The sequence below is a fragment of the Thunnus maccoyii genome, chromosome 4 (assembly GCF_910596095.1).
Source record: "Thunnus maccoyii chromosome 4, fThuMac1.1, whole genome shotgun sequence".
Classification (NCBI taxonomy): Eukaryota; Metazoa; Chordata; class Actinopteri; order Scombriformes; family Scombridae; genus Thunnus; species Thunnus maccoyii.
The window spans coordinates 12,545,393-12,570,212 of NC_056536.1; the positions used below are offsets into that span (position 1 = coordinate 12,545,393).

Sequence of the window (24,820 nt, forward strand, 5' to 3'; positions counted from 1 at the left end):
GTTACTGACTTCACAAGGTCAATGTACACATGAAGCTACCTGATGATTGCAGTAAATGTCGCTTTGTTATTCTACACCTTTAAACCCAAAAGCATCACCTAAGCCTTTCCGGTAGCGCTTTTTCCGCGATGGTAGTATTTTGTCCCCTACTGCGAGCCGTAGCATGTCTCTCTTGAGCCACCGTAGGTCCAAACGGCGCAGGCGCAGCTCTATGTTCATGGTTCAAACGAAGCTTATGTATAATCGAGCAAACAGCATATTTATTTAGTCTTAAAAAGCGAGGAAAGTGCCACAATGTCTGTTCAATCAACAAATCCCAACAACCCGATTGTTTTCTTCGACATCACCATCGGAGGGCAGGTGAGTCAGTCAGCAGAGCAGAGCAGCTGCTTTACTTCACAGCTAACGTCGAGTTAACGGCACCGCGTCTCACCAAGTTCAACATAACCACGTTTAAGTCAAAGTTTGTATCAAATGAGCTACTTTGATGCTATTTAAACGACTAACCTGTAACGCGCACAACAAACAATGCGGTCTTTGCGTTGGGGTTTAAAATGCTGAGCGTGTTGTAGTGTAATTACGGTGTCAGCGGTGAAATGGTGAACACGCTTTCACACAATGATAGTGGTTTGTTCCTAACAGGATAACATTTTGTTTAAGTCTGTTGTGGTCGTTAAGGGGACTCATCTGACAGCTCATCGAGACATTATGGAGTTTACTTGGTCAAACATTATGAGAACACACGTGACTGAAAATGGTTATGATAACATGTCTGAAACTGTCTGCATAAGAAGGCTGGACGATATGGACAAAATCAAATATCACAATATTTTTGACAATATTGTAAGGACTATTGGTGCTTTCACAAAATATTTACACAATGAGACTTTTGATCAATAATCATCAGTAATGTGGATATAATGACTAAGTGTGTAAAGACAAATAATACATAACAGCTACAACAGTCTGATAAGTTCAGAAAATGAATCACTTTGCGGTAATGCAGCCTTTAAAACCAGGAAAAGATAACACTTATGCCATATGACAATATTACGACATCCAATATTTAAGACGATACCTAGTCTTTTATCATATTATTGATATAATATTGATATATTGCCCAGCAGCATTATTGATAAGCTTACCTGTGGCTGAAAAATGAAGTGAAGTCCTTCTCTTTGCCTCCATGACCTGAACCCACCATGCGACTGGAAACACATAATTTAAAGAAATTGTGAAGTTATTAATCAAAATTGCACAGAGGCTATATCAGCTATCAGCTGTTAGTCACTTCACTTTTGAAAACCCTGCATGTATGCATAAGTCTGAATTTCTGTTTTTAGTTTTCTGTGTACCAGTTTTATGCTCCAGACTGTCACACTTGGTTGGAAATCTTGCATCACTAGACCCTAATGTCTGCATTTGCTTTACATATTTATGAGAACTGTGACATGTGGACCTGTGAAGTAGTGAAATAAGCCAGTAGATCGCCATCTTTGAAAATTTTTTACTTTTGGATGAATGAAAATTACAGATGGGTGTGGATCCAATTATCCAATTATTTCATGTTTATTTCAAGCTCAAGAAATGCTTTCCTTCTGTTTTATAAACGTAGGATACTTATAACATGCAATGATTAATCGATTAATTGATTAGTCGATTGACAGAAAATTAATTGCCAACTGTTTTAATTATTGATTCATCAATTTGAATAGTATTCAAAGAAAAAAAAAGCCAATTTCTCTGATTCCAGCTTCTTATATGTGGATATCTTCTGGTTTCTTTAGTCTTCTTTGATAGTAAACTAAATAGGCCTATCTTTCACTCGTGGATAAAAGAAAACATTTTAGGTTGCATCTTGGGCTTTGAGAAACAGTGATCTACATTTTTCACCCTTTTCTGACATTTTTACAGACCAAATGACGATTTGGTCTGTAATCAATTAATCAAGAAAAATATAATTGTTAGTTGCAGCCCTACCCTGGTGTCACATCCACTAATATAAAGGCAACAAGTTTAATCAAGACAAGACAAGAATGTTGCTGATTATATATTTATTATTTTTGCTTAACATATTTTTTCAGATACTAAACATCCCAAACAGATTTTCTATGACCAACAGTAGGAAAGTTGAAGATGCTACAGGTGCAAAAGAAGGTGTGCTGGAGGAGTGTTTTTGAAACGAAAGGTGGTGGAATAAAGCTCACAATGTGTTTGAACAACCACATGCCTTTGTGCAAATTTTCTTCAGACATAAACAATTATTGCATCCTTTGCACAAAACTACACATAAGCTGTTTAGAATTGGAGCCACCACGTATAGAGGAAGAATAAATACAAAAAGAAATGTAGAATTCTGCTCTCATGGTAGTTTTAAAATATTTATATGAGGATAATAATGTAACACATCTTTCATACGTTACAACATACTGTACATACATGATTTCTCTTGACACTTCTATTGACACTTAAAAGACAAGTTCACAGTTTTTCAAGTCTGTCTTAAAACAAAAGTCAGGAGCTCAAATGAATATTGAAACAGATTTTTATTTGCTGCAATCATTCCTCTTGAGGGTCCACAGTCCTCCCTCTGTGCAAAAATGGATTCAAAAGTTTATCTGATGCTAATATGAAGCTTCAGTCGTCCAAATGAGTCAAATCAAGTAGACATCTTTCAACATTACAGTCTTTTTAGTGCCAACGTTCCTCTTTTTGTTACTATATATATACTTGTACCACCACAGCTCAACACTTAAACACTGTCAGAGGAAACACAAAGAGGAAATTTGGTGCCTCATAAGCTTCACATCAACTTTTAAATGCATTTTTTCATTTTGCATAGCAGACACACTGTGGATTTTGGCTCCAATCACTTACATTGAAAGCACATTTCAAGGGGATCTTTTAACAGCCAGTATGAACAGAAGGAATGATTACAGCGAGGAAAACCTCTTTCAATGTTCATTTGGGCACCTGACTGTTGTTTTAAGACAGACTGATGAACCTATCCTTTAACTTCTTCTCTTGTTTGGTGATTGCATGTCTTCCTCTGAGGTGTTGTAGCTGTTGTTGTAGCTGGTATCCAGACTTCTGCAATGGAAATGTATTTCTTGCTTTGCCTTGAGCATGTCAGCACAAATGGTTGTCAACATTTTATCAATTTTAAAATGCAGCATCAGCCGGTAGCTGATGTTAGGATTTCATTTCGAGCTTCCATAAAATAATATACATTCAGAGGACATTTTTCATTTCAGAGAACATTTGCAGCATATACTAATTTTCTTTGCATGAATGCAGACAGCGTGAGGATCATTGGGAAATGATTCACCTCTTTTATTGATAGTTCTTTTTAACACAGGCTAACAGACAACAACTGAATTTCGACTTATTGATGTTTTCTGATGTGTAAAAAGGTAAACATTGTAGAAAAGTAATGGAGAAAGACACAAACTGCTAATTCTACAAAGAAGCTGAGAAAGCAGTCTTGCTACTAGCTGTTCTGGAGCTTTCAGTTAGGTCACTTGTTCTTCATCAGCAGATTTAATTGTAGCTGTCTACATTTCTTTCAGTACAACCTCAGCTTTTACTGTAATCTGAGGCTCTTGAGCTTGGAAACAGCAGGCTCTCTTACCTGAAGGTCCATTAAGCAGCTGCTCTGGAGCCTCAAGGTCAAGAACCAACTTTGAATTGGTCGATATTTATATAGATGAAGAATTACAGGAGGTTCTGGTTCAGTGATGCGTTTCAGGATGTTTATTTAAAGCAATACCTGCTTGGGGTCAAAAGGCTATAGATATAACTCATCAGTCACCAGAGCATTTCCCTCTAGTCTAATATGTGACAAACATATACAAATGAATCTAGAAAATGTGTGATATTTTTAAATATTTACAGAAGTTAAGCGTCTTGCTCAGTTTTTTTTTTTCTGCAGCACTTCTGCGTGTGCTGGTGGAGGGGTGAGACGTCCAGCATTTGCGTCCAGAACTGTCAGTCACTTTACGTTGGCTCTAACGCAGCATTCACACAGGGAGCCATTCATAGATGCTCACTCATTTTCATGAAGTCTTTATTCGCTTCCTTGTAGCACGGCTGTGAGATCTAATATGTAACAGGGCTCGACATTAGCTTTTTGAGGCTCTTGTCCTTCAGACAAGTACATTTTCTTTCATTTGTCCAGGCACAAAAGTCACTTGTCCAGGTAAAAATGACAATAATTTACTTCATTCAGACGAACAAACAGTTGAAAGCATCCCAACAGTGTCAACATATAAATTATTAATTAAATTATTAACTTTATTAAAGCCGTTACTTCCCTGTTAATGATCTTTTCATTTGATCCTGAATTGTGAAGCACTTTGTAAAGTCTGTTTCAATATGAGCTCTATAGATTAATCATTGATGATCCTTCTAATGTTTAACAATGATGATTGACAGTGTTTCCTCTAGGATTTGTTTCTGTTGGGAGGGTGGTAGGCGCCCTGAAACTACTAGTTTTGTTATGGAGTGGCTGTGTCATGGGTACGAGGCGTCGACAGTGTCGTCATAGACGTGCACAGTAAGGCGGTTGTCTGTATCACTGTATTGCTCTATAGTGAGCTGAAGTGAAAGAAGTGCACAAAAATTAGGTAAATAAATATTAACAATATCTATTTATCTAAATTTAAAATATTAACAATATTAATTCACAACACATAAATAAACGTGGGCCTCATGGATGACAGATGGACCAGTGAGTCTCCATCTTAAAAACAAATCTGCATTTTCACACTGTCTATATGGTTCTTGATATACATCAATGTTTGCAATAAAACAAAATAACGAAACTGACTTATGAGGAAGTAATTCGCTCAAACCAAATCAAGAAAACAGTTTGACCTATAGATGAATCAGTCAGATGAATAACGAATCAGCATTTCGTGTTGCCTAATAACCGCAACTTTCAGTTTTAGTGCTGAGTTTACAAGTTACTGAAGTCAACAACCGTCTAACAGTTGAAGAAAACATCATGTTAACAGAGTTGTTGTGTAGTGTTAGTATTTGTATTAAAAGGTCTGTTGATCCTTTTACATGTTTTAATCTTGTGCTTTGACTTTTGTTTGTTAGGATGTCCTTTAGTTTACATTTGGAGACAGATGGTGCCTTTAAAAATATTTACAGAGCAGTAATCCATCTACATACAGGTGGAAGTCAGACCTTATTTATGTTTTTGTCTTTTCTCCTTAAACTTCTTCTTTCCATCTTGAATCAGTTGCGTCTTTTCTTTCAACACCATTAAGTTACATCCTGCAATTCTTCCTCATTTGTGTCTTCTCTCTCCTGATTCCTTCACTCACTCTGAAAATCTAAAAAGCTTCCTTTTAAAAATCTGACAGAGCATGAAGCAGAACTTTAACTTGTACGGTGTTAATTACAGTAATTGTGGACAAACTACACACAGTGTGAATGCATCAGCAGTCCAGCTATCCAAACTATCAAGCTAACGTCACATTAACATTAATGTAACGTAAAGCGGCAGCACCTGATAAACTGGATGGTTGAAACAACATTGATGTAAATTTTAAAAACTTTTCTAGCTACTTACTTTGTTGTCTAATGTCTGACATTGTTATTTGATGCTGTAAACGTCATTTAATGTCATATATGATCCTCTGAGCTCTGATTCATTTGTCTGCCCCATGAAAGCGGCTCCAGTTTGCCTGCTAGCTTCAGCACGGAGGGTCTGTTTGTTTTAAACACCCGAATAGCAGGAGTCAGTGGTGTAGAAGCTACAACAAACTGCAGTAGGAAGCCAGTCTGAGCTAACAGCTGTAAAGTGTAAATGCTATTTCTGAATTTGAAAGGTGGCTAAACAGCGTTTTTGTGTGGTCAGCGCCAATGCTATACTGCTAGCATAAGTTACATTTGTTTTTATTTGTTTCTTTCGAGAGGGGCGGGGTGCCCGGCCAACGGTAGGGGAAACACTGTACATAAAGTGAGGACATGTTTTTTTTTAATGACTTAACTTGTCCAGTGGGGCAGGTAAATTTCTCTTCCACTTGTGCTATTAAAAAATCCACTTGTCCCGGACAAGCGGACAAGCCTTAATGTCGAGCCCTGTGTAACAGGTTTCTATTAGACATAGAGGAGAGTGTTTCTCTTCCCTTGTGATGGTTGAAGGGAATGTTGGGTTCCTTTGCTCAGATGCCAGTAAAGATGCCATAAGCACACATTTTCTGGTAGATGGCTGTATGGCTCCAGCGCCTCACTCTTGGCCCAGAATATCACACCCACCAGTAAACTGTTGGTGCACTCCAACCACAGAAGGTTAACAGTGATGTAGGCAGGTACACTTAAGCCAAAGACTGTACAGGCCACAGTCACAGCGAGATAAGGCATCCAAAATGTACTGAAGCCCAGTGTTAGGCTGAGCCACAGAGGCGGTCGTGGCTGGATGGACCCCTCCAGATAATTCTCCTCACCACTTTTTGTCTCCACGCGGGTGGTCGAAGTGAAAATCAAGTCGCTCCTTAGGTTCTCTTGTTGTTCCCTCGCTTCAGACAACATGTCAACCTTGTTCACCCACTGGGGAATCTTTGACCAAAAGGGCACCATTGCGATAATCACTGCAGTGAAAATCACCAAAGTGAAGTAGGTAATGAGTTTGGCCTCCTCTACTTCACACACCAGAGCCTTTACCCCTGTCACGTAATCCAGTTCCATCAGCTTGCCGTTGACAGAACCATAGGAGTAAATACCAGCTAGCATCCACACCAGCAATGTCAAGACCACGTTCCTTAGGGATTTGCAGAAGGTGCTCTGGTTGCCGATGCGGGTATCTTCCAAATAGTAGTCCATTAAACCCAGGCACATCATGGGCAGTGGCAGCGCTCCATATGTTGCCGAGGCATAAGCCAAGAGGTAGCAGGGTGGCACAAGAGACCTTTCAGCCCCAAGAAACCACACAGTTGCCATAAAAAACGCCATCACCATGTCAGCCAAGACGATGGACAGGCTGCACGTGCTTAAAAAGGAGGCATTCAGCTTCTTGCAGCATGAGCACAATACAGCTGCGTCCAGTCCTACCTTGAAAAGTATAAGAAACAGAAACTGCTTATTGTTGTCTGTGTGACAGCTAGACTCCCCCTCCCAATGCTCTATAATGGCCAGCATTTTGGCGGTGTGGATAGTTTGGAGAGATGATGGCGGCTTGAGCAGCATTTAGTTCAGTATCAAGATGCTCCAGGAAATGCTGTCAAAGAGAAGATAATATTGGTTAACAACCATGGCTATACAAACAATAAAGTAAAAGCATGTGCTAACAACCTTTGGCATGATCTAACAAAAGATGGTTGAGTAAATAACAAGTATGTTAACAGCCTAAATAAATATTATTGCCTTTGCTGTTTGAATGGCACCACTGCCCTTTTTCCCTGATGGTTAATGTAATAAAAGTTAGTTAGTTCATTTAGTGAGTTAATTTTATTTTTTTATGTTTTTATTGTGTTTTCGGGTTGTCTGTCCGTCCCTCCGTCGGTCCCATTTTCGTTAACGCAATATCTCAGGAACACCTTGAGGAAATTTCTTCAAATTTGGCACAAACCTCAACTTGGACTTGAGAATGAACTGAATCATAAAATGCAAAAACACTTTTCTGGCCATTATTCAACACTAACTCAGGAACAGAAGGGGAGATTATGACCATATTTCACATTTGATTGGATACTGAATTGGTGACACTAAACACACTTAATGCCTTTTATTAAATTCCTTCAAAGTCTTCACTAAGCCCTGACAGTACACAAGAGTACCAAAGACTCATTCAGCACTCCACTAACAGATACATATATAAAATCTGGCGTGTGTTTACCCCAGAATTCTTTTTTTTTTTTTTTGCGTCAAAGACAAAACTAGATTAAATTGAAGTATAGGCAGGTTGAACAATGAGAGGTCACATTGGATTGGTCAATGTGTGCTAAATATACCTTATTTTATTGCCAAATAGGGTGTAATTGTAACCTCTTAGTATAATTTCTTATCACACAACACACTAGGTTCAGTTACACGTACTGTACATCAATGATAGGCAAATAGTGGCCTGTGGCCAAATCCAACCCTGCAGCAAAAATATTTGGCCCCCAGATGAAAGTTCTGATTTTCATAGTTTACATCAAAACTTTCACATAATTTTTCACAAATCTACTGTAGATAAAATAAACACAAGGCTCCTTTAATTATTGTAATATAACCTTGTTACATCAAACACTGTCCCCACACGAGGAGAGGCGTTAAAACTACGGTTGCTTCATGTGATTTGAACAGTGAACGGTGCTGAAATTAAGTCTAATAAACCGAAGAAAACCAGAAATTAAAGTTTAATGTGTGAATTCCACAACTTTAGCCTTTGAGATCAGAACAGATTTGTTCTTCAAAAACACAAATGGTGTATTGATGCTGATGCAGATTTTTTCCCCCTCAGATACAGTTTTTAACAGTCTTATAAGTCTATTTTATTCTTAAATGAATGAAAAGAAATAAACAAAACATAGGTCTGTCTGCGCCCCACAATGAAAAATCCTGAAAAAACTTGCCAGTGGTTGAACTAAATTACTGATCCTTGGTGTGGAGCATTTAACAGAATTGTCCCTCTGTATTTATTTTCCACATTCCTGACTAAGAGGAGACACCAGGAATAAGTCAAAAACTGATCACAGTCACCAAATTTAACTTTTGAGGCACATCTAAAATGCAAAGGATACAACTGTCATTCTGTTAATACAGTACACTGACAATTATACATTTGACACTTTGACTTTTGCAGTTGTTATCCTTGCAAACAGAATCGTATTGGCTTTTATCATTGCAGCCTTGAGACACTCCTTGGTATTCAAATATGTGGTATTCAAACTTCACACATGGCTCTTTCACTAATCAACTCTAACTTCCTTCTTTTGCAAAGTCAGTCAGTTCCATGTTAATATCTTTCAGCAACGCTACTCACTCCAGCAGCAAACACACCACCCTGAATTCCCTGCATTTAGTATCTGCATGATTTGTAACATTTATGATGAATAAAGCAAAGTTTACTGTTGGAGGCATGCAGCATTTCCTCCCAGCTACCTCAACAAGTAAAAAACCAGAAGTAGCTTGTACCTCTATGTCCAGGCTTGTTGTAGTCCAGTGTGTTTCAGCAGAGATCCAGGTGCTTCTCTCTCATCCAGTAAAGCAATTTAGAAGCCCTGCATGCTTGCATGCTCGTGGCTCGCCTGCAAGGTGTATGACTGTTGTCAGATGGTGCGGTTTAGGCAGCTCAATGGCTCCACCCTCCCATTGTGAATACAAAAAACAAAAAAACTTGGGACACGCCCTCTTTGTGTCTTCAAGGAAGCCGGCTTGTTTTGCCTCTCAAATGCCCCAGGTGACGACCTCTGGTTATGTCAATTTACATGTCCTATAACAGGTTACCCAGAGACGCAGCTTCTACTAACAATACTTGTGAGTTGAAACCACGCCCTGTCACTGGTTTTGTTCGCCCGCACTACGTCCCTATACAATTACACTATAATCCCATGAAACCATGTGAAGGGTTGAATGGGGGCCTCCTAAAGTTTGCGTCCTTGAAATACTTAACCTGACTATAACAAGAACAGTTGTTATACATCTTGTACTTGGTTCTTTATATTTATACTTGGCCTGAAGCTCTTCCTGATGCACAAGCTTTAGGGTAAAAGTAAAGAAGCATGTAAAAGAATTCCTCTATATGTAGTTTTCATGTAGCATTATAACGGAATTAGGTATTTTTACGTTATAAATTAGCCTTACAAAAAAAGCTCGGAACAGTTGTTGATTTAAACGCCTTGCAATTTAAAACGACTACATATTGGCAACGCACCTCTGCAGATCAAAATATGATTCTGTTTTGTTGATTTTATTTCACTTTATCGCATGGTCTCTGCTCAGTTGTTTGCTCTTTGGGTTTATTTGCTTTCTGTGTAAATATTAATGTCCGTGTACGTATAGGTCAAGTAAACTGCAGGAGAGTTAAAACAGGTGTAGCAGGTGTCTTCCTGGAGTTTGTACTCTTTGATGTGACTGTTATATGAAACCATCAGGCTTGTGTCCAAATCGGTTTAGTGCACTTTTTTTTTCTCATCTTCCTTTACAGTTTTTGTATTTTCTTTTGTATTTAAAGGAATCCAGAGTGACCTTTTTTTGAAATTCGACACACTCATTCCAGCATCACAACAAAAGTATTGTAACTGTATAAATTCTTTAAAATGTAGACTCTAAAATCTCTGTATGATCTGATGAAGAAGCTTTTTACATGCTCTCTTACCTGTTGTCAGGCATTAGACTTAAGTGGACGTCACACCCCGACCAGAGAAAAACCTCCGTAGATAAAATGTTCCGTGGTCGATGTTTGTTCTGTGTCAACACTTTGCTTCTACATTTCATTTCATGGCCTAGAAACTGTAAACGTATTGTCTAAATGGAAAAGACGGCGGGTGGGATCCAATGGCTGCTTGTTTCACTGTGAGACGTTTGTGTGCAGTGATGTCTCGGGGACAAACTGATCTTTTTACACCGGCATATTGTCTGTTTTCACACAGACACACACAGAGACATTGTTCTCACAGTCGGCAAACGTATATTTGCATGCCCCTTTGGAGTTGTGGGAGGCCTGGGTGGACAGAGGCTCCGTGCTGCCAAACTCACAAACGCACTCTCATCAACATAAAGTTCATGGAGGCATTTATGCTCAGTAATGTGTTGCATCACGATTGTGGATTCTTCTCATTCACAGCTGTGCATTACTTATGCTTTGACCCCTGAGAAATGCTATCAGAACTGGGACAAAATAGCCTCTATTGTTTAGATGAGAGTCTGGTTGACGTTTCTAGCGAAGAAGAGGAAGAAGCTAATGTGAAAGAAGAAAGATGAGAAAGAATCATACAGCTGTTATTCAGTAGACGGAGCGGCTGTTTTCAAGTCTGTTGAGTTTAACTGCTTAGTCCGGTTTGAGCCTACAGGAACAAGAATGATCTGATTCTATTCAAATCAATGGGGTGTTTTTGCCAGAGGCCAAACTGATTTATATGTCTCAATCTTCATTGAACATCTCAACTGTTTATAAAAAGTTCTCTCAACTGTTTTTTTTCAGGATGTCGGACGGATGAAGGTTGAGCTGTTTGCTGATGTGGTTCCAAAGACGGCAGAGAATTTCCGGTAAGGCTGCTCAGGTTATTGGATTGCATGGCCTGGTTTTTTGTTTGTTTGTTTGTTTGTTGTTGGGTTGGATTAGACTATTTCTGAGTTTCGTAGCTGTAACTGACAGTTTCGTTATCTCTTACAGGCAGTTCTGCACTGGAGAGTTCAGGTATGACGGTGAAGGGCACTACTACACCATCCCACACAGTAAACCAGACACACATTACACATTGTTTATATATGCAAATATCTGATAAGTCCCGGCTTTTGGCTTCAGCCTCATTTTTGATTCATGAACATGTAAAACCTGTTTCCCTTCATCTGTTAAGGGATAAGGAACAAACCCTGATTATAATACAGGTACACAAAGAGCCATATCCTGCTGTAAGAAGATCATATCCTGACAACCTGATCAAAGAAAAAAACAAATAGTCTCATAAACTATCTTTCAGTATTATGTCTACGTCTGAATGGATTTAATTGGAGAAAGTCAAAGAAAGCTTTTAACCCACTATGTTTGTGGCCAAATACTAAACATGATAGAGGATGTGCATTGTTACTGGCAGCGAGTCAATGAGGCTGATGGATTACCTCATAGTTAAATAACACGGAAGGTTTATGACACCATTTAACAGGACACCCCTTTAGGCATCCAACTCTGTTCCTTTATAATTATGTTACTAATATGCAAAGTAGGTCAAGTCAGTACATCCGTATACACACTTTGAGTTTCAGTATGAATGAAAAATGTGGTACAAATTAAATGTATTTTTTATATTAATAATAAAATCAGAGAGCGTTTTCATGAACACCTCAGTAAGCTCCCACAGAACAGGACCTGTTAAAATGCTTGTTGAGCAGCTGCCAGCCATTTACTGTCAAAACTCACATCACATACATAGATGAGCCTGCTTTGAGAGAAGCGGAAAGATTTGGCAGCTTGTTAAAGGCCCCATGAAACGGAGCGTCTTTAGCTTCTGTACTGTGATGTGTTTCCCAGTGAAACCGAATATTTGAGCGGTGTACAGTTAAAAGAGAGATTTAAATCAAATCCTTTGCTGTTGATTAGACCACTAAAAAGTGGATGGAGCTACAGAGGCCTGTTGGCTCCACACACACCTCCCTCAACTGTTGTTAGATCAGGAGGAAGAGGAAGAGATAAATGAATTAGACCAAATTGTTTTTGAAATGAGAACTCACTGATATCCAAACACACATCTCTTCCTTTCTCTCTCCATATTGCTCTTTTAGCTACTACGGCCCACAAATGGTGAAGTGCAGTTTTATATGACCAATGTGGCTAGCTACTCACCCAAAGTCACATTTGATTGGATGAAATTTTGTAAACGCTCCTGAATACAGGATGTGTCAATAAACATTTGAAACCATTTTACAGGAAGAGAAAAGACAGAGATTTTGATGTAAAAATACTGTGATGCTGATATTTTTGACCCATATTTGGCATATAACAAGAAATAAATGAACACGGACACTTGATTAAAACTGTGAAAATGTATTTTTCAGTTCATGGGGGCCTTTAAACAATACAATATGTTTGTCTTTATCGCTAACTTCATTTTGTCCCGTCTCAAACTTGTGTCCAACAGGAAGGATGGAGTCCCCATTGGTTACAAGGGCTGCACATTCCACAGGTACAAACATGGCAGTTTGATGTGTGTAGCTCACATTGTACTCGGATGTTTTTTAATTTTTAATGATTTTTAATACTTTTGAATGATTGTAATTCATCTAGAAACCCCACATCCTCTGGTGGCTTTTAAAGTTATTTAACAAGAACACAAGTACGATCCTGGACACAGAATGAAATAATAGCAGTCAGATGAGTTTGTTTTGAGTTGAGTTTTTTTGTTTAATATTGTATATGCACCATCTAGATACATACATCACAATGAAATATACAGTATATTGAAAACACTGATCTGTTGGCCAGATTAAACAACAGTAGTCATGTCAATTTGCTTTATATCAATTTGTTTTATAGCGACTATCAACACATCATATACATTTTTATTTCCTATCAAAGGTGAGCTTTACTTCCGCAAATATGAGTCTATTCATATGTTTTTATTGTTCATTGACAGGGTGATCAAAGACTTTATGATACAAGGAGGGGACTTTGTAAATGTGAGTACATGCACACTTCTGCTGTCTGCTTAGTGACATATTTTAATAATATGGCATAATAAACAGCTTTGTTCATATGATGCAATCACAGTAATGTTAAAACGATCTGACTGTGAAAGATGATTGTCCCATAAACCATGCAAAGGAAGTGTTAAATTAAAAGCTGCTGGAGAAGCAAGGCTTTTTTTTCAAACCTGAAGACATGGTGGTAGATGACTTGTACACTACGTCACTATAGGAAGTGAGCCATCATCAGTGAAGCACTTATGAAATTATCGAACATCTCTTGTATCCATTAAAGGGGAATTTACAGTTGCATTTCCATAAAGTTGGGGGACTTGCAAGAGACAGATTAAAAAAAAAAAGTGGTCAAAATTGAAGCAACAGAGACCAAGATATCCTGACTTTTAGTCCCTAGTATGAGTCAAGCTTCAAAAGCACTTGATCCTACATTTCCCATAATGCAACTCAACAGCATCGTTCATTAGATGTTCCCTGCCTCTTAAATTCCCTCAATATTCAAACAGGTAATGTGTCAAATATGTTAAGTCTCAAGCCTAAAGGTGCGATCACATGACCCCCGAAAAATGATGTGATGTCATGTTTCTGATGCAGGTTAGAAATAAATATCGAGCACAGAGATCACAAACTATAAACAGTGTATAAAAGTGATGCTACAGTTTGTAGCCTGGTTCTGTGATAGTGGTGATGAAACACACTAGAACAATAACTTATCCGTTTCCAAACACAGTTCAGAAGTGTTTCTATTGTCCGACCGACCATATCTGCCCAGTGAAAGGAAACACACACTTGAATTTGTCAGTTGAACGGGCTTCAATACAAGTGAAAGTGTAACTAAATGAGTATTCATACGATGGAAATATTATGTGACGGCACCTTAACTCATGATAACCCTGATGACATCAACTGGATTATTTTCTTTGTAAAGCTCCCTCCATTACATTTAACAACAGCTTTCACAGGCAGTAGTACACTCCACATTAAGAAACATAATTGGTAAGATTTTCTTAATCTAACACTTTATAGACTCTGAGAAATTGTAAAGATCAGTGAAAGAAGCTTAACTCAACCTACATGAAAGGTGTTTTGTGATTTCGGAGAGGTCTGTGTGTCTGCCACTGCCAACTAAAACCATCCAAAAAGCTCCCTGTAATGTTTGTAACGTTGTCCTGTGTGAGGAGGACACTTACTTAACCTGTACAGCGGCTCCATATTTTTCATTAAGGAGTGGCTTTATGGCTTCCTCATATTTGGCATGAGATTTGCTTGGGTAATAGAGTCTGAAAGCTGGTGACTCACACAAACGATTAACTAAACTAACTGACTAAACTAAAAGCATTAAAGAAGGTAGTTTGAGGAAGCAAATCATTAAATCAAGATCAGAGCTAAATTGTGGGAATTAATTGTGAGCTGTGAATTGAGCTGCAGGAAAAAAAAAATCCTTTAGTCTTCAGCCCTCTGGTGGTGAACATGTGAATTACAGCAAATCTAAACTTTTTGAACCTATAATTTTCTCTTTCTCTTTGGTGCTTTGTGAAGGGTGATGGAACCGGTATCTGCAGCATCTACAGAGGTCCATTTGCAGATGAGAACTTTCGGATGAAGCACTCTGCGCCTGGTCTTCTGTCCATGGTATGTGTGTCCATCAGTGCGCTGATGGCAGAGACACTCCTGAATCAGGAAAAAGTCTTTTTACAAATCTAGATATGGGTTTACTGCAGAATTTCTCTACAAGCATTTTTTGTATATCCTGTATTATACTATATGAAATAATTTAGTTAGACCATAAGATTTGATTGATCCATTCAAAGTGAATGAACTCTGAACCTTGTTTTAAAACTGCTACTATTTCTCAATATTGCTTCTCAGGCAAACAGTGGTCCAGGGACAAATGGTTGTCAGTTTTTCATCACCTGCACTAAATGTGACTGGTTAGATGGAAAGCATGTTGTTTTTGGTGAGTAAGTCTACAATATGAATTATATATTCATATTTATTTAGAGATGAATGTTAATTTGTTTATGTGTCAGAGTTTAATTGTCTTATTCATGATTATTTCAGGAAAAGTGGTCGATGGTTTGCTGATCATGAGAAAAATTGAGGTAAAAACCAAATTTTAAATGTTGATTTATATTAATTTAATAGTCTACATTGCTAGAATTATATCACGTGATCCATTTGTCAGAAGTAAATCAGTCAAGAAACTTTAGACTGATCTGTTAAATTGACCAAAATACCGTGAAAATAAGAAAATGTATTCAAACAACCTAAAAATTGTTTGGAAGCTGCTGAACACTAATCACTGAGTGATGAACATTTATGTAACATGTTTAAAGTTAAAGGCCTTCTCTTCCTCATACAGCAGTGTACTGACTTGTTACACGTCCCTGAATTATTTCACTCATATACATGTGGAAAACTATATATATATATATATATATATATATATATATATATATATATATAAATAAATAAAACATGTAGTCAGAATGTGTGTGTCAAATGCCTGCTTAATGTTTCTAGAAGGCTTCACTGACCTGATAAAACTTCAGTCACAAATATTTCAGAGCAGGTGTCCTACCGTACAGTAAATGATGTTCACGTTTACATGTTTATGTTGTAAATTTGTGCTGCTTCTTCCCAACAGAATGTTCCTACGGGACCCAACAATAAGCCCAAGCTGCCCATCCTCATTGCACAGTGTGGAGAGATGTGAGCCAGCTCGCTCAAAACAACGTGCTTGGAAAAGGGGGAAAACAACACAATCTCTGTAAACATGAAGTAGCGTCTCATTATTACTTCACAATCCTCAACAAACTTCAACCTACAAATTTTTTTTGTCCTGTATGGATGCCTTCTCCCAAAATACACATTGAAAGACATTATAGAAAGTTCAGCAGATTCCAGATGGGTTTCAAGTTTTGTTTGCTGAATATCATGTTCAACACTGTCATTGATGATTTTACGAATTTTGTGTATCCCGACATAAAAAGACAAATAAGAAAATGTCATTTTTTCTAAGCCTGGAGAAAAAAATGAGATGCTAATTCAGTTACTCTGTGTATCATTAATGATCAATAAATTGTTTTACATTTTTTTATAAACATTTGAAGGAGATTTGTTCGTTTTGAAAAAAAAACTGTTCACATCTATATATGACATCATACTTAAAAGGTTTTTTGTTCCACTCAACCCTAAATGGTAGAGTATACCATTTAAAGTAGATGTGTGTAATTACTTTTGACATTAAGCTCACAGCAGTAACGAGGAATTTCAATTACTATCAACCACAGTTTCACAAAATCTGTTGTTATTAATGAGTAACAAAAATCTGAAAGTTTGAGTCTATCAGACCTTTTTAATGTTTTTAAACCACATATCCATGGTTTGAAACTGCTCTGAATTGCACATTTTATACTGTAGGAACATTGTGTTCCCAGTGCTTTTGTCAGCCAATTCTTCCCTCCTCATATATTTTTGACCATGAGAAACACAGGGATATTTTCCTCAAGATCTTTAGCTTGGAAAGAGGTTGATTTTATCAGCATGGAATTGTACAGAGACGTAGTTTGACGGTGAAGTGATTGCGGGTAATAATCTCAACCTCATCCTTTGGGTGCAAACACTTTACAGCGAAAGGCGCGTGAGTCCTCCCGGCACACACTCCAGTGCCAAGCAATCCTCTGCTGAACTTATGGCTACCTCTTCTTATCCCAGCCATCCATACAAATCCAAGCCACCAGACCCCCTCCCCCATCCACCACGCTCTCCCTCTTCTGCCTTGGACCTCGTTTCCGTAGCACAAAAGAATCCTTTCAGATGGAGACTCTGTTCTTATGGAGGCAGGAAGAAGGTTTTTTTTTTTTTTTTCTTTTTTCTTTTTTTGGAGGGGGGGTCTCTGGTCTCTTCATGGGGAGGCTTTCTGGGGTCAATGCTAAAGCCCATCTGTGGGAGAACGGGGCTTCGGCCATTAACAGCGAGCTCTTCACACATCAGCCAGTGCTCATAAACAGTGCCAGTGGAGCATTAACATGACAATAGGTGGAGGGGGGGGCTGCGGTGGGTTTGTCTCACACTCACAGTCTGGGTCTGTCTGCTCTGTGCTACTGGAAGTGGAGTTTCTGAATTCACTGTGGATAATGACCGCATTTAACCAGTTTATTGTGCAGGGCAATTTGAGTGGATAAGCAAATTGTATGTTATTATAAAAGGGTTCAGTGTCACTTGTGTACCCCTTCAAATTTAAGAAGGGTAATCATCTAAAAAACAATTGGCAGAAGTAGGAAAGAGGATTTTAAATGTCTCCCCTGTGAATCCCTGATTATTTCAGGAGACAAACACTCTGCTTGGTGTTTAAATTGTGAAGGAACATTATAGTTACTCATCAATTGGGTGTCATGTGTTTTAAGATAACATTTATCCAAAACAGTAAACCAATCATTGGGGTTAATCTCAGAAATAACATCACATTTGAATTAGAAGCGTCCTGTAGTATGAAGTAGTGAACTCAGCTGTCTGTGTATCGCTGCTGGTGAGGACTTGCTGTTAAGTACTGCACACTAAAATGAGCTCTCTTCCTAAATCTTCCAAGGTATCGTGCATTTTTGAGAGATACTAACCAGCATGTACATCATGTTCACTGAATAAAATATTGAGGCCTCACTAGCCTTCGTGTAATTTAGGTCAGTTATCCCTCAATACATTTCCACTGGGCTGCACTCAGAGCACATGGAGCTACAGATAGCGTTGACAACATCTATAGGCATTTAATGTTTTGTCAGTAGCAGACATACATACAACCTTTCCATTCAGGCAAGAATAATTATATTCAGAGGCTTGAGAGACACAACTGAAAATTTATTTAAAATGTATTTCTATTTAAGTTTTATTTTACTTATTTGCTTTGGAAACTGTCATCTGGTGTTTTATTGACAGTTGTTTGTTCAGCAGAATAAGTCAAATGAACGGAAGACCTGCTTTTCCCAAACATTAAAAACATGAAATGAAGATATTAAAGTCATGCTGTGTCTATTCAGACCATTTAATGATGTCATTTTATGTGAGTAAGGCATGATATTAATTCTAGACGCGCGTGTTTTGCAAGTATTTGTACATTTTGTTAAAATCCGTCAAAAGACCAACATGATACAACCAGAGATACTTTGTTACTACAAGTGTCTTTTTGTTTTCTCTTTATTGAACATTATGAACATACAGACATTCAGCTGGTGGATGTACAATGGACATTATTTTACAATTCAATATTCCTATATGTGGAAAAAAGTAGATATCAATCAAATGAAATATGAAAAAGTAAACAAATTAAATATGAATAATAGAGTACCTAAACATAATAAGTAAACAACAACATAAAAAAAAATCAATATACCTTAATCAGGAGCTACGGAAAATATTTCTTTATATATTTCTTAATATAACAGTGTGGGTTCACTTTTTTTGTTCGTTATAAGGGTTAATGTATCTATATACAAATTGAATTCAACCAGAAAAATATTAAGGCTTGGGAAGGACTTAAAGAATCCAGCTTTACGCATGTGAAATTTACCAACTACAAGTATAAGATTTGTCATGTAACTCAAAGGTTTATTATTACATTCAAATTTAGTAATAATGTCTTTAGGCATAATTGATATAGAATGTCCAGACTTGTTATAAACAAACTTCTCTATGTCTCTCCAAAACGCAGATGAAGAGGGGCAGTTACAAAACAAATACATAACTGTTTCTGGCTCAGTGCCACAAAAAGGAAATTTAACATCTGTTATTAAATTTGAAAATTATTGTGTTACATGGGTAAATGTTATGTAAGATTTTAAAATGAATTCCTCTGATCTTGTTCAAAACAGAATTGGAAGGGGCATAACCATGCTTTGCGTCAGTTTATATTATCTAATTGTGAATTCCAAAAAGATTCCCTTTTAAGTGAATTTTATTATAGTTTTGAAGCTCTTACCTTATATGTTTGTTTGTACATTTTATTTCTGTTAATTTTGTTCCACCAACTTTTAAACAAGGCACTTGGACATTACCATTTTGTATTTGAACAGAAAGGATTTGGCTCTTAGGAAATTTTCATAACTATAAAGATTACCTTTATCATCAAACAAAGCTTTAACAAAGATTATACCTCCTTCAATCCAGTTCTTTTTATATATAATTTTATTGTTAACAGTAGGCTAATATTACTGTTGTTCCAAATTATATCCTTATGTGGTGAGAAGTTGGGAACATAACACAATTTCCAAGTCTGCTGGTAGAGAGTTTTACCGGCAGTTTAGAAACAATGTAGTTACACCCCTTTAGAAACTTGAAGACACCTACATTTTTTAAATATATTGTATGGTATAAAATTCCATAATTAAGTGTCACAGCTACCTGTCTGACTTGTCTGGCTTTGACATCACTGTGGGGAGGACAGTATAGACAGGTACATTCTGCTCTAGCCAATCGTTTTCAGCAAACACTTCGCTCAAGTGTAATTGACAGTTGTATTAACCAATAGGAGTGCGTTTTGCTTTCCGTTACAGATTCCAGCCAATTGGCGGACTAGTTGGGCGGGACCCCCGGCCAGGAACATTCCCCGGCACAGTTTCACATTCTGCCCAGTTCGATCGGCAACGGGAGCGGAAAGAGGAAAGCAGAGAGCCCGAAGGCAGTAGCCCCCACCACCGCCGGCCCAGGTTACCATCTAGCACCGGGAAACACAGCAGAGAGCCACCGCCGGCAGAAGCCATTACCAGCCAGTAGTAACCATGAGCAGCGAGGCCGAGACACAACAACCACCGCAGCCTGCTGCCGATGCGGAGAGCCCATCCAGCCCGGCAGCCGCAGCTTCCGCGGGGGATAAGAAGGTCATCGGTAAGACTGCTGGAAGTGAGCTAGTTAGCCAAGTTAGCTACACAGTAGAGGCGATGCACCAAAAGCGGCCGTTGTAAACGTTAACAAGCCGATCACCGGCTCAGTCAAGCGTTGAATCACCACGCTAACAATCTGACAACGCCGTTTAAATACATAACGTGTTTGAAACCGACAGAGGCCAAAAAAATAATTTTACCGATCTCAAAATACCACCGATTTTTGGATAATTTTGTCGGGGGTGTCTGTAAATTAGTGTTTGATATAAAATGGGGATAGAGACGTTGAGAAATGTTATTTTTAAATTAAATTTCTTTCTCTTTGCTGTCAGGTAAATAGACGTTGGTCTTAACGTTAGCCAGGAACACAAATTCCAAAAATGTCAGTTGGTAACGTTAGATGGATGGTGACATCAACGCTGGCTTTGACGTTTTTATCACGCCTTGTTTCACTAAATACGAGATGTAAATTATTAGCAGTTTCTCACAGGAATGATATTTATTCCAGATAAGAATATACTACGGGCAGAGGTAATCCTTCTACGTTAGCCGGCTAATCTGCCCGGTTCATCGGCCTCCTAACGTCCATGTTGCCGGCCGGCCGTCACATGCGCGACCGTTGAAGTTGATTCAAGCCGTTTCCAGGGCTGGGCTGGTGCCATTCTTTACAGAATGCTCGAAACGTTACAACATTAACGTTATTAATAGTTTTCCTCGCGGTTCACACTTAATATTGAAGTAATTTTACACAGTTCAATTAACCGGCCACGACTACTGTCGTCGAAAACAGGCTAACTGCTGGCCGTCCCTTTGTTCACACCGAAGAGCCTGGTTCAAAAGAGTCGAAACACACGCACTAACTTTCGCACAACACGGTGGGCGAAACTATCATACCGAGGGTACTCCAGAAATACACCAGAACACAACTCTCAACGCTTGTCAAATTTTGCTCTAATATATTAGCTACCATTGTGGCCTATGTTAGCTGAGCGTGTCGTTAGCATGGCCGTTAGCCTAGCCAGCTAACATTAGCTATTTACATGGCTGAAGGGGCCACCCAAAATGTCCGCCGTATAATTCCACTGGCTTCATTCGCCATTTAGTAGTTTTCTAACCGAAAACAAGAACGACATTGATCTGTTTGTATTCAGTCTTACGTAACCTTTAGTCACAATAGATGCTATCTGATGTCCTACGATAGTTTCCGCTTACTGGCTCCAATCCAACCACATGGTTGAGACCCAGGTAGCAATGCTAACAAACCAGCTGGGCTCGATGCCTGCTACCGTTTCCGGGCGCGACACCACCACGTGGGGAGCGCTGAGTGTTTGAGCAGCGCGGCTTGAAGTGGGGCAGTAGGTCTGTAGATGTTCAACTCTGAAATATGAACAGGGAACACAGCCTGAGTTATCATCACAGCCGCCCCATACGACATAGACACGGGTAACGTGGCTATCAAGAAGCCCTTAGCGCTACATGAGAAGTCGTGTGGTCATTACTGGCTCATAATACTCTGGGCTTATGCCTCACACCAAGTGCAGCTGGCACAAGGCACCCCTAAGCATCAGGATCTATAAAAAGAGTGACAGTTGGGAGTTAAATATAACTTCCACATTATCTGTAGCCCTGGTTAGTTTTTCATCATCTGTCGTTATTTGATTCCTTTACGGTTTCTCAGGCCTCGTGTAGCGTGGCAAGGTTAGTTATAATCTTGTCATTTATAAGCCCCATGTGTTGTCCTAACAGTGTAAGGAAATGACACTTTGTTAATAATTTCATATTGTATCTCATTGCAGCAACAAAAGTCTTGGGTACAGTCAAATGGTTCAACGTCAGGAATGGATATGGTTTTATCAATAGGTAAGTGGACCCCACCCCCATCCCAGTTTCCCAAAGACCCTGAAATCATCTGTGTGTGCAGAAACATTCTCAATCCTATTATGGCTTTGATTTGCTTACGATGCTAACCAGACGATTTGTCTACTGGTCTCCATGCTGTTGTTACATGCAGTACTTAATTAATCCTTACACTCGCTGGTTTAGTTGCAATCTGTCCACGGATGCAATGTTGTAGCTCAATAGGATACTGTTAACTAGATGTAACTAAGTTGTTTTCTTCCTTTTGTTTAGGAATGATACAAAAGAGGACGTTTTTGTACACCAGGTAAGTTGTAAGAAGTGTTATTTTCTTATTTATTTCATTTTAAATAATGAATGTAAAATCTCACATCTGAATTATTCATAATTTCAGACAGCCATCAAAAAGAACAACCCGAGGAAATACCTTCGCAGTGTTGGAGATGGAGAAACTGTGGAGTTTGATGTAGTTGAGGGAGAGAAGGTAAGGTGGTTGTTAATGTAGTCAGTTTTGCGATTAAATTCAGAGTTCTAAATGTAGTTTGTAGTTTCTAAAAAAAATACTATTAATTATTAATTTGGATCATTGACTCTTTTAATTTATTACATTTAAAAAAAATCTACAGGGAGCAGAGGCAGCAAATGTCACTGGCCCAGGAGGTGTTGCAGTCCAGGGAAGTAAGTACGCCGCTGACAGAAACCGCTATCGGCGCTACCCCCGAAGGAGGGGCCCTCCCCGTGGTGGAGACTATCCAGAGAACTACCAGAGTGACGGAGAGGGTGAGCCAGGCAACGGAGGTCGTGACAAAAGCAGCCGAGACGGGGGAGAGAGCGCCCCTGAAGGAGACTCGCAGCAACAGCAGCGCAGGCCCGCTTACCCTGGCAGACGGCGCTACCCGCCATACTTTGTACGTAGACGCTACGGCCGCCGGCCCCCGTACACCAACGCACCACGCGGAGAGATGACTGAGGTACGCCGTCACAGGGCTTCAATCCTGAAGCAGGCACCCAGGCGTCCTATGACAAAGTTTGGAGCGTTAATATGTCATACGCAACTGGAAACCCTCTCCTTTTCAAGACTCACGTGGTTGTGAACAATAATTCTTGGTGTATCGGGGGTCTTGCCAATATATCTTTCAAATTGACTCAAATAGGCCCCTAAACTCAGGTGTGCAGAGCACCTGATGTCATACTTATATCAGCTTCAACATTAAGCTCTATACTACATGACAAATGTTGTAATGTTTGTTTGTCTGTGTGCTGTCTGGAAAAAGTTGTGTGTCAGTAGTTGTTTGATCTATTTGTTTTTAGGGAGGTGAGGGTGACGAGAGCCAGGGAGGTCCAGACCAGGGCAACAAACCAGTGAGGCAGAACTACTACAGAGGCTTCCGACCAAGGTTCAGACCAAGGTTTGCATGTTGGCTTCATTGACGCAGGGCTGCAAAAATGGGAGAGTAAACTGCTGGGCTGTCCAAGCTCAAAGTCCACCAATTTGCCTCTTTAAAAATGAACCTTTGAATAGCAATAAATGCCACCTGTTTTGGCAGAGAAACTCTCCCTTTATTGCAGCCTAAACTCAAATTGCAGCTGTGCATCCAAATTTTTTTTTTTTTTTAGTAGCAGTTGTCTTGTGACTTTTAAACCGCATCTTGTTTCAGTGGATTCTTTGCATGACATCTCCAGTTCTTAGTTACTGTATACTTCATGTTTGCTTACAGCTTTTTGCTTGTTCACTCCAGGGGTCCACCCCGTCCCAGACCGGTGCGGGACGGTGAGGAGGACAAGGAGAATCAGGGCGGCGAAGGTGGTCAGAACCAACAGCCCCGCCAGCGGCGCTACCGCCGTAACTTCAACTACCGCCGCAGACGCCCACAGACTGGTGGCAAACCCGGCCCGGAAAACAAGGAGGCCAAGACAGGAGGTGACCCATCTGCAGAGAAAACGTCCGCTCCCGAGGCCCAGCAGGGTGGGGCTGAGTAGGAAACAACCTGCCCACCGGCACCTACCATCTTTTACCATCGTCCGGGTGAGTCTATAGCCTCATAGTGATCCAAAGCATGAGGTAATGCAGTGGATTTGATAAAGTAAACTGTCTGGCACCATAGAGCCCTCTGGCTATTGTCTCACTTCCATATGAACAGCAGCTTCGGGGTTTGGATTATTTTTCTGCTATCTGGTGATGATGCACATTTTTAGCCAACTGTTTATCTTGCAGCGCTCTACATGACTAAACCCAGATGGTTGAAAATGTTCAGTGAAAATACAGCATACAGATGAACAGTAGACTAATTTGCTGCTTTTCTTTTTTTACAGTTTTTTTGTCAACAAGAAGAAACATCAAACAAGATCTGAGCAATAAAGATTTGACTTGACGATCGTCACAAGCTTGCACCATGCATTTGACCAGATTACCACCGATTGCCTGCAGAATCTATGCAGACCTGTTGTTTTTTTTTCTCCTTATTTTTATGTGACAGCTACAAACGTTTTGGGGAAACTGCAAATGTTTTTCTAAATCTGTCCTAAGTTTTTACACCAAATGGTTTTTAAAGAAAAAATGGAAATTTGATATCTGGTCAGTTTGACATTTTTAAATAACTTTTTATGTATTCAAAACATTTTAACAGAATGCAAGCTCAAATAAAAGTCCAGAAACCAGGAAAATGGTCTTCAGTGTTGGCTTTATTTTCTTCTAGTAAATGGATTCTAAAACAATGACACAAACCATCAGACTGTTT

General features: G+C 39.1%; 2 protein-coding genes across 5 annotated transcripts; both read left to right on the forward strand.

The window, feature by feature from the left end:
• The first annotated feature begins 158 nt into the window (after positions 1–158).
• Positions 159–16,456, forward strand: ppih (peptidylprolyl isomerase H (cyclophilin H)). Its single transcript, XM_042408117.1, has 9 exons — positions 159–360; positions 11,138–11,202; positions 11,330–11,353; positions 12,792–12,836; positions 13,287–13,329; positions 14,890–14,982; positions 15,220–15,307; positions 15,412–15,452; positions 15,998–16,456. Exons 1-9 carry the CDS (start codon positions 295–297, stop codon positions 16,064–16,066), a joined length of 534 nt encoding a protein of 177 aa, XP_042264051.1. The 5' UTR covers positions 159–294; the 3' UTR covers positions 16,067–16,456.
• Positions 16,457–19,959: 3,503 nt separating this feature from the next.
• Positions 19,960–24,746, forward strand: ybx1 (Y box binding protein 1). Of its 4 annotated transcripts, none has more exons than XM_042408113.1 (8): positions 19,960–20,229; positions 22,022–22,085; positions 22,356–22,389; positions 22,477–22,566; positions 22,709–23,053; positions 23,394–23,491; positions 23,822–24,108; positions 24,396–24,746. In XM_042408113.1, exons 1-7 carry the CDS (start codon positions 20,124–20,126, stop codon positions 24,060–24,062), a joined length of 978 nt encoding a protein of 325 aa, XP_042264047.1. In that variant the 5' UTR covers positions 19,960–20,123; the 3' UTR covers positions 24,063–24,108; positions 24,396–24,746. The 4 variants fall into 4 exon arrangements, with proteins under 4 accessions (XP_042264047.1, XP_042264048.1, XP_042264049.1 ...); XM_042408114.1 differs by having other exon boundaries at positions 19,961–20,229; positions 23,394–23,479; XM_042408115.1 differs by having other exon boundaries at positions 19,961–20,229; positions 22,709–22,990.
• The last annotated feature ends 74 nt before the right edge of the window (positions 24,747–24,820 follow it).